Source organism: Cyprinus carpio, chromosome B13, assembly GCF_018340385.1.
Source record: "Cyprinus carpio isolate SPL01 chromosome B13, ASM1834038v1, whole genome shotgun sequence".
Classification (NCBI taxonomy): Eukaryota; Metazoa; Chordata; class Actinopteri; order Cypriniformes; family Cyprinidae; genus Cyprinus; species Cyprinus carpio.
The window spans coordinates 16,194,532-16,203,511 of NC_056609.1; the positions used below are offsets into that span (position 1 = coordinate 16,194,532).

General features: G+C 36.6%; 1 protein-coding gene across 1 annotated transcript; it reads left to right on the forward strand.

The window, feature by feature from the left end:
* Positions 1–5,587: 5,587 nt before the first annotated feature.
* On the forward strand, positions 5,588–8,956 carry LOC109100709 (interleukin-22 receptor subunit alpha-2-like). Its single transcript, XM_019114146.2, has 6 exons — positions 5,588–5,828; positions 6,022–6,148; positions 6,285–6,463; positions 6,700–6,869; positions 7,878–8,047; positions 8,417–8,956. Exons 1-5 carry the CDS (start codon positions 5,759–5,761, stop codon positions 8,025–8,027), a joined length of 696 nt encoding a protein of 231 aa, XP_018969691.2. The 5' UTR covers positions 5,588–5,758; the 3' UTR covers positions 8,028–8,047; positions 8,417–8,956.
* The last annotated feature ends 24 nt before the right edge of the window (positions 8,957–8,980 follow it).

The window sequence follows — 8,980 nt, forward strand, 5'->3', positions numbered from 1 at the left end:
CCATTTCACAATTGAAATTATTTTTTTTGCAAGTCATCATGACTAGAATCTTTCCTCTTTTACTAAGCTAACAATCTGATCAAATTTTACACTCCAGGCTGAACTTCTGCAGCCAGTGATATAAATGCAGCTGTAAACTGTATGTGGACAATCTGACCTAAAGCAATATGTTTTAATTTCAGACTCTGTTGAAAGTGGCCAAACTTGACTCAAGTGTGAACATGGTCCACAATCAGCCTATGTCTCAAACCTTAACTATAAAACCAGCTTTTTCTGAAATTAAAATGCAATTTCTGGAAACAGGTCTCAGTTTAATATCTGGTCTATAGTCTGGACAGATCATTTTGATACAATATGCATTCTTTCACAATAGTTTGTCACTATTTTTACACCTCAGTCTGTCAGTCAGCGAGAAAGGAAGTTCAAGCACAAAAAAATCTGTAAATGTCAAGTACATCTAGCTAATGATATTTTACTTAAATATTTAAAAAAGAAGGGATGTCATTATGCAAAGATGCAATTATACCGTACAGTATAAATGACTTGAAAATGGCTTCTACTCTATTTGTTCCTACATAAATTATTCCTCATGTGATGGTTGATAAATTAATACAAATAAGGAGATGCGCTTATAGTCTCAGAAAGGTGCATATCAGTACATTTTAATACCAAATTGGTAAAAAAAAAAAAAAACCCTTTGAAAGGGTACTGCCACAGTGACTGCTTTTGTACCTTTGTAAAAGTGCATGTTTACTGTTTCTTAACTTTCTTTTATTTTTATTTTAAATATAACAGTAAAAAGTTAATAAAATACTAACCCGTTTGCTCTAATTTGAGCCATGTAATTATCTTGGCTCAATGAACTTTGTGAACTTGCATTTTTCAGTTAATGTACTGTGAAAGTCCCAGAACACATTCTGTGACAAAAGCAAACAGCAGTCAGAAAAAAAGGGAGGAATATCTTGAGCTCGTTCTATTGTTCATCTCCTGAAGAAATAAATCAAACAAACAGCGTTTCTGAGGGTTTTTCTTTGTTGAGTCATCATTTCTGCAGCACTTTCTCAGAGCGCAGTGACTCACAGGCAGTGCACAAATCATTTTGGCAGCTTTCTTTTGAGATTCTTTGACTAAAGGTGAGGGGACATAGCCATTGTTCTTTCTGGGAAATGATGTCAAGGGAAGCCTGGCAAGGGGGAACTACTCACCACGAGTATACAGAGAGGGGGTAAATCAGATGGCGGGAAATGGCGAGAACAACAGCGTGGGGCAGGGTCATCTGAACAGCTGTAGGGAATGATAATGAAACCATGGCAACTGGGTCAAACCAAAGGTATTTTCGATAGACCAACAAAAGTAGTCTTGACCCGTCCCTTCTATAGACCTCCAGACTCCCAGTCGATGAGCACATGTTGCTGGACACAAAAGAGCTAAGACACACCTGAGATTTGAAGGCAAATGTTAATCTTACTTTAGCAGTTATAGCTAATGCAAATTACTTAAACAGTTAATAAACTTTCAGCATTTCTTCACCCTTGTGAAAAAGAAGTGTGATTAATTGTACTGAATTTCAAATCCTTAAAGTTTGTTTTGTTGTTGAAAATGTTTTTTGAAAAACTAATAAAATTAAAGAAAAAAGAAAAGAATACACTTTCTTGACATTGTAGCACATAAAAGAACATTTTTAAAAAGTGTGATTTGCAATAGTAAAATTAAAAGTTATACATTTTAAAGTACATTTAATAACACTTTTAACCCTTTTTATTAATCTTAATTAATGTTGATTCCAACATTTACTAAAACATTATTTAAAACAAAAGTATCTATTGATGTTATTTAATGGACCTGATCTAATGTGGACTAACAATGAGTTGTATTTATAATAATTAACATTATCAAAGATACTGTAACAAATGTATTATTATTTAATGCATTAAATATATTTAACAAACTGAACCTTATTGTAATGTGATGCCGTACATTTTATAATAATTGTTTTAATAATCTTTTTTTTTTGGAGCCATTACATTCTTCTGAATCAAAAAGCAATGTTCAAATTTTTTTTTTGAATTGTTAAAAAAAAAATACATAAATATGTTCTAACATTAAAGCACATGTAAAGTACTTTATTATAATTGGAATTTTCATTTTTTAAATATTAATTTAAGAATAGAATAGAATAGAATAGAATAGAATAGAATAGAATAGAATAAAAATGACATTATATCTTAGTCTACCATAAATAGTTGTTAGTATACTTCAGCAGTACACTTTAACCATATTTCAAAGACAATGGACAACAGAATAAAGATGTATTTAATTCCCACTTAGGTGGGTCAAAAAAACATAAACAAGTTTAGCTATCTGTGTTCAATATAAATTTAAACTATAATCCATTTTATTGAAAATTCAATTAAGTGTCAGGAAATATGCTAAATGTACTTCTTTTTTAAAGGCCATGGCAGTAGTTTAAAATCATATTAAAATATTGCATGCTACTGACCTATATTTAAAAACCCTCTTTCCCTAATTTTAGATAAACAGAAGTTGTGTGTGACGCGTATGGAATCATTTTCCACTGTCAAACTGTTATTGTTCCTGTTAAAGACGTTAGAGACACGTAAGTTTACTTCAATGGAAATAAAAAACCATGACAAAATGGTACAACAGGTACAGAAAATGTGGCATTTAGCTGGTAATACGTTACATTGTTCATCATATCCGACATGTAAATGCCCTTTTAATAATAAAAGTGAAGTGAAAAAGTGAAAAAACAAAGGCTGGGGAACAAAGTGAAAGGTCAGAGTCTTAGCTGGGTAACACAAACAGGTAGATACATTTCAAAGCATACAGAAAAGAGGAAATGTGGTTACACCATTTCCAAAAATCGTGAAGGTAACAATCGATCTTGTTACTTGGTATCAAAGCTAATTAAATTTTATAGTACACGCATTTCTCTTTCCTGTAGACCTCTGCTTCTTTCCTGTGAATGAACCAGAGGTTTATCTGATGTATATTTTAAAGAACAGACGTGCCTGTCAAGCACAAGCTAAAACCTATTTATATAAGCACTCTATTTTTGTTTCCATGCAGTCAACTCACGCATGACGCCTGTGGTTAGTGAGTGTGAGAGAGGTATTCCCTGAGAGGTATTCGTCATATGACTTCAGCATGATGTCCATATCCTTACAGAGGAACTATTTAAAATAAGGTGCAGGGAAAAAGCATTTCTTCAAGGGTTTTCTGAGTCTATCATTGTGGTTTTGGATCACCATTAAACATATTTGATCACATTTTCGGATTTCATTTTGGGAACTAAAGCTGAATGTAATTAACAATACATAGATTCATTTGCTTTACATATTCAAGAATTTAGACATCATTATTCAAGTAAAATAATGTAACAGTATACTGTACAGGATGACATACATAATGGCCTCTGTGCAGGGTTGCCCTTTCTTCACTCCAAAAAATAAAATAATAAATACAACAACAACCATTGTTCAGCTTAATTAATTAAAATGAGCTAAAGTAACATGATTTTTGAACATTTTGCACCATCTTATTTTTATTTACTTGTATTTAAAATTAAAGTTGCTAGGGATGCAACAATATCAAAATCTCACAATATGATTTTATTGTGATATTGTGATATTGTGTCCACAATATGATATTTATTGCGATATTTAAAAAGAAAAAAGACAAATGAAGAATTGGGAAAAAATTAAAATTTTGCTTTGTGACTGCATGGCAGCCCTTCAGAACAGCCTTCAAAGCACACAAAGAGCTGCTCAGACTGTCTGAATGACTTAGAGGGCTCAACGTAAACTCTGAGTGGCCGGAACAGGCACAATAAGTTCTGACCCTGTTCACCATCTATTAGGGAGGGCCAGCAGGGATATTACCTGGGCTCTGAACAGAGCTGAGAGCACCTTGGGCACGTAACCGCTGCGCGTAGGACCCAAACTCAGGACAGAAAGCACTGACCGACATGGCTTGCAAGTCACCCACTCGTTTGACTGATGCTAAGGGCAAGAGCAAAGCAGTTTTGAGCGTCATGACCTGTATGGCAGCTGATTGTAGCGGCTCGAAGGAAGGGCCCTCAAGGGGCAAATCCCACATCAGCTCAGTCCTGGTACATGGAGTATTCAACCTCCGAGCACCCCTCAGGAATTTAACAACCAAGTCATTCCTGCCGACTGTCTGACCAGCCATTACAGAGAATGATTCGCTGCGATGGCTGCCACATAGACATTAATTGTAGATGGGGTGTGCCCCTCGTCCAACAGTTCTTGAAGAAAGTTAGCATGTAGGACACGTCATGTGAATTCAGGTCCTGATTTCGCGTTTAATGAAATTGGGTAATGGTTTAGTACTTGAGAGCATAGAGACATCTTGTAGACGGAGCTCTAGCTTCTAAGATGGTGATAGAGACTCTTGCAAGGAGCTGGCTAGACTCCCGTTAAGGGGACACTCACACAGCTCTGGCTGGGGATGCCAAATCTTGCCTTGTGCCTGCGAGAGAGGGTCTCTCCTCAGTGGTATCTTCCACGGACCTGCTGATGTCAGCTAAATCATTTCTGGGAACCAAGGCTGGTTCCTTCAAAGTGGGGCCACCAAGAGGAGAGAACATCTCATTTCCCTGACTCGCCTGATAACCCAAGGGAGCAGAGCGATTGGAGGGATTGGAGGGAACAATGCCGCTGGAAACTTGCTCAGGAAATTTGCTCTGGAAATGCTCTTATATAGCTATATGGCTATATAGCATCTTCTTCCGCTGCAGGTGGCTCCTTCCACAGCAGAGAGCGAGGAGAGCAGGAGAGCAGGTGAGTAGCAGCTTCTTCTTTCTGCTTCTTCGGCTTCTTCATAGTTGGGTCAGCGAAGAGAAGGTCTCGTCGCTGAAGAAGAAGATTCTGATGAATCTCAGCTCTGAGCCGACTTTGCCCATTCTAGAGGGCTAAAGCGCCATTGGTTTTTGCAGTTACACAAACATTAACAAATCAGGCTTCAGTAACAGTGTAAACAGGAGTGTAACCCATAATGCAACATGAAGTGAACGATCCATAGGGAACACCGGATCACGAGCTGATCGCATGAACAATGTGTGCACTTCACTTTAAAACACACAGCAAAAGCGGGCTTGATGAAGGGATTAAACCATAATGTGCTTTTGGTTTTAGTTCGTTTGACAGATATTGTGCCAAAGCATAATGGCCCAAAACAAATATATTTTAAAAACTACACCTATCGCTTCATATCGTCATATTTCATATTTGCTATCGTGATATTGATAATATCGTTACATCCCTTAAAGTTTCATTAATTAATTTGTGTTAAACCTTCACAAATCATTTGGTTGACATAACTAAGTGGGTAGTGGATCTGTAGTTCCCATCATACTTTGCAAGGGGCTGTATTAAAACAGTACAGTGTTTTTCAGTAAAAGGAAAGACATGTAAGTGTTTAATGTACAGTTATGTTGACATTTACAGGAGTTTCTGTAATGTTTTTGAATTTTGTGGTTACCATTATGCAGAAAAGTGTGGCCTGTGCTTAGGCTGCAGGCACTCAATGAATAACTGCAATTTAGTGTCAGTGCTGATACTAGTCTTTTTGTTTGTTCATTGTATGTATTGTTCCTAAATCCTGAAATACACAACTGCTTGATCAAGCATGAGTCATGACGTGCGAATTTAGGGAAGAACGATACAGTTAAAAAGGTCTCAGCGTTAAACCACCACAGTGTCATTTGTCTGTTAACATGTATGCCTCGACTGGACATAAATGCCTGGAACTTGCTTTTGCAATGTCACTTCTGTGTTGGGCAGACTGTAAGTAATAGCTTGTCTCTTGCACTGAAATTTGATGATGGCACTATGTTAATGTTGTTAATATTATCTTCTAAATTATAAACTTTGATACAAACAGTTAAATATTTTCAATTCAAGCCTTTAACTTGATCATTTGCAGCCTGCATAAACAATCATGCGCAATATTTAAAGTTTCATTTTTACTGTCTTTAAGGCTTTCCGCAGGATGATTTGGCTGCAATTTTTTTGGTTTTATTTTTTTTGTATTTAAGGATTGTCTTACACTGGAAACATCCACACAAAGCTCTCAAGAACCTGACATATTTTGTTCAGCATAAAATGTAAGCGTGCACAAAGTTCTTGTCAAAGAAAGTAAATTAGGTTGGAAAATAACTCAATATCTGCTGCACCACCCAAATTGAATCCTCACATTTCTGTAACTATTAAAATGTTTCATATTGGTGATCTCTCTTTCAGATACGGAGACAAGGAGTGGACTAACTCTGAACACTGTCAGGGCATCCGGTTGCTGGAGTGTGACCTGAGCCAGGAAACGTCAGATCCCAGAGAATGGTACTACGCCAGGGTCCGTTCCTTGTCCTCTGAAGGCTTCTCATCATGGGTCCTTAGCCACAGGTTTTACCCTCAGTGGGAAAGTGAGTATACTGCATCATTTTAATTAGGATTTTCCTTGAGAAAAGCTTATAATTCAACACATTTGTCTACATTTGAAATGATCGTCCATCTGAATATGGTTGATTTTGATATGGAGGTGCAAATTGAAGAGGAAAAAGATTACACAATGTGATTGTGATGGCATAACAGCACAATTTTATATTTGTTTTTTTCTTCCTGTGGAACTTATCATCAAATAACTTCCTCTGAATTACAGCCAATTTCAGCCCACCGCAGATAAAGGTGACCGTGACAGGACGGATCATTTCAGTGCAGCTCAGACCTCCGAGGACACCACTGCGAGGACATAGGGGCTCTAGGATACAAGTGACGAAACTGCAGAAACTGACGTTTAGAATATACCTAATACACAATGATATAGAGGAGGTAAGAAAACCCTTGCAGATACATTTACAAATTCAAGCCTATGTGAAATTATAGATTTAAACAATATCACATGGTCAAGACTCATGAAACAACACCACTCTTGACTCAAGATGCACAGTTTTAGTTCAGTAAACAAGAAGTTAATATTAAAGAACTCATATTTTAAAACACAGCATTGCCAGTTTGTTCATCTGTTTTAGTCGGTTTAATGTGTTCTGTCATGTATCAACACTTAGTAAATGAACGAATCGGTTAAGAAAATGATTCAATTACCCACTCATAAAGACAGTTACTTGTCACTAACTTCTGGTGGAAAGATATAACAGAAATAGTCCGTTTAAAATCGTTACCTCTAATATTCAGTCAGTTTGTCTGGAAGGCGCCAACATGGAAAGCGGAGTGATAAAACAAGTGAAAAGATCAGCATTGTTGTATCAGTGTTCTTGGAACTCTCCTCGGCCAATCAGATTCGATGACCGAAACTGTTGAATATTAAAGTTAAAAGGTTAGTACACCCCAAAATGAAAATGCTGGAATTATTTACTCATGCTCCAAAACAGGACTTTCTTTCTTCTGTGGAACATAAAAGAAGATATGTTAAGAAATATCTTTTTCCATACAGTGGAAGTCAGTGATTACCAGAATTTTTTGGTTACCAAGGTTCTTCAGAATGTCTGATTTTGAGTTCCACTGAAACATGGCATACAGCTATTAGTTCTTGATTCTGAGAGAACAAATGACTGGATTAGTTAATTAGCTTGCTGATTGGTTGATATAATTATTTATCTTTATTTATTGCAGTTTGCTAGATTGTAGGAAATAATCTGCATACGAACACTAGCATGCACAAAGCAAATTGCACTTCATTTGGCAGTTTTTCCAAAATGTTTTGAAATTTTAACAATAAAATGTCTGGCAGCCCATGCCCTAAATTTACTGTAATTATTATAAATGACTCCAAATTCCTCAAATTCAGTATGCTAATCCTTCACCATCTTTCCCAAATAGGAAGTTTATGAAACAGACAGTTGCTCCAAGGAGCTTGTGATTGAGGGGTTACGTCCGAAAACCACCTACTGCCTTCAGGCTGTATCTGTTACTCCTCGCTCAGGCCGCAAAAGCTTACGGAGTCCCAGCACCTGCATCAGCACTCACTGAAGGCTTAGTGTCTCCCACAGGTAAGCCTTATGTAACACGTGATATGGTTTCTTTACTAAGGGAAACACCTGAGATAAATGATGGTGTCCATGGCAAGTTTCCGCCTTTGTGCTTTCTCCAAGTTGCCTCCCGGGTATTAATGGTTGGTAGACAAAAAGACGACAAAGTGAGCTCAGGCATGCTACTTGTTATTCGAGACAGAGATTGCACTCTTGAGACACCCTCAGATCAAGTTCCAACCACCTTAGGATAAATTAGAGTGATTGTCTACTTTGCTAAGAGTTTCAGTTCTGAGAAATTTTGAGCACATACAAGATGCACATGTATTTTTAGAGTATTCATACTATTTCTGGTTTCGATTATAACATTTGTGTTTTATCTGCCTGCAGGGTGAAGTTGCTTCTGGACCTTTATTCAACGTGAAAATTAGACACATACACACTACATAGCAGAATGTCTGCAATTTTTCACCAAGGTCATGTTTACTATAAGACTGACTTTAAGCCTGGCTTTGCCTTTAGGTTAAATTAAAGCTGAAGTGTGTAATTTCTGCACCGCTAGCAACATCACCATCAGCAAAATAATGACTGTTTACACACAGGTTTCCCGAAACCTCATCTTTCATTTGGTGGACAAAGAAATAGTGCCACCCTCAAATCACATCACTGGTTTCAGCCAACAGCAGTGGAAAGTATTTACACTTTTTTTTTTTTCTCAGCGAAATCAACAAATGGCTTACTTGAAGATATTTAGTATTAAGTTCTTTATTATTATTAAAATATATACACACTTCAGCTTTAAGGCTAATGACTGTTGAAAATAAAACATGAACTAATCATCATGTTTAGGGTGGAGAACTGAACACCAGACATTAGTTTAATGTTGTGTTACGTAAGTGTTGGAACTCAAATATACAAATGACTGAAAGAAAAACTAAATAAATTATGTAAAAA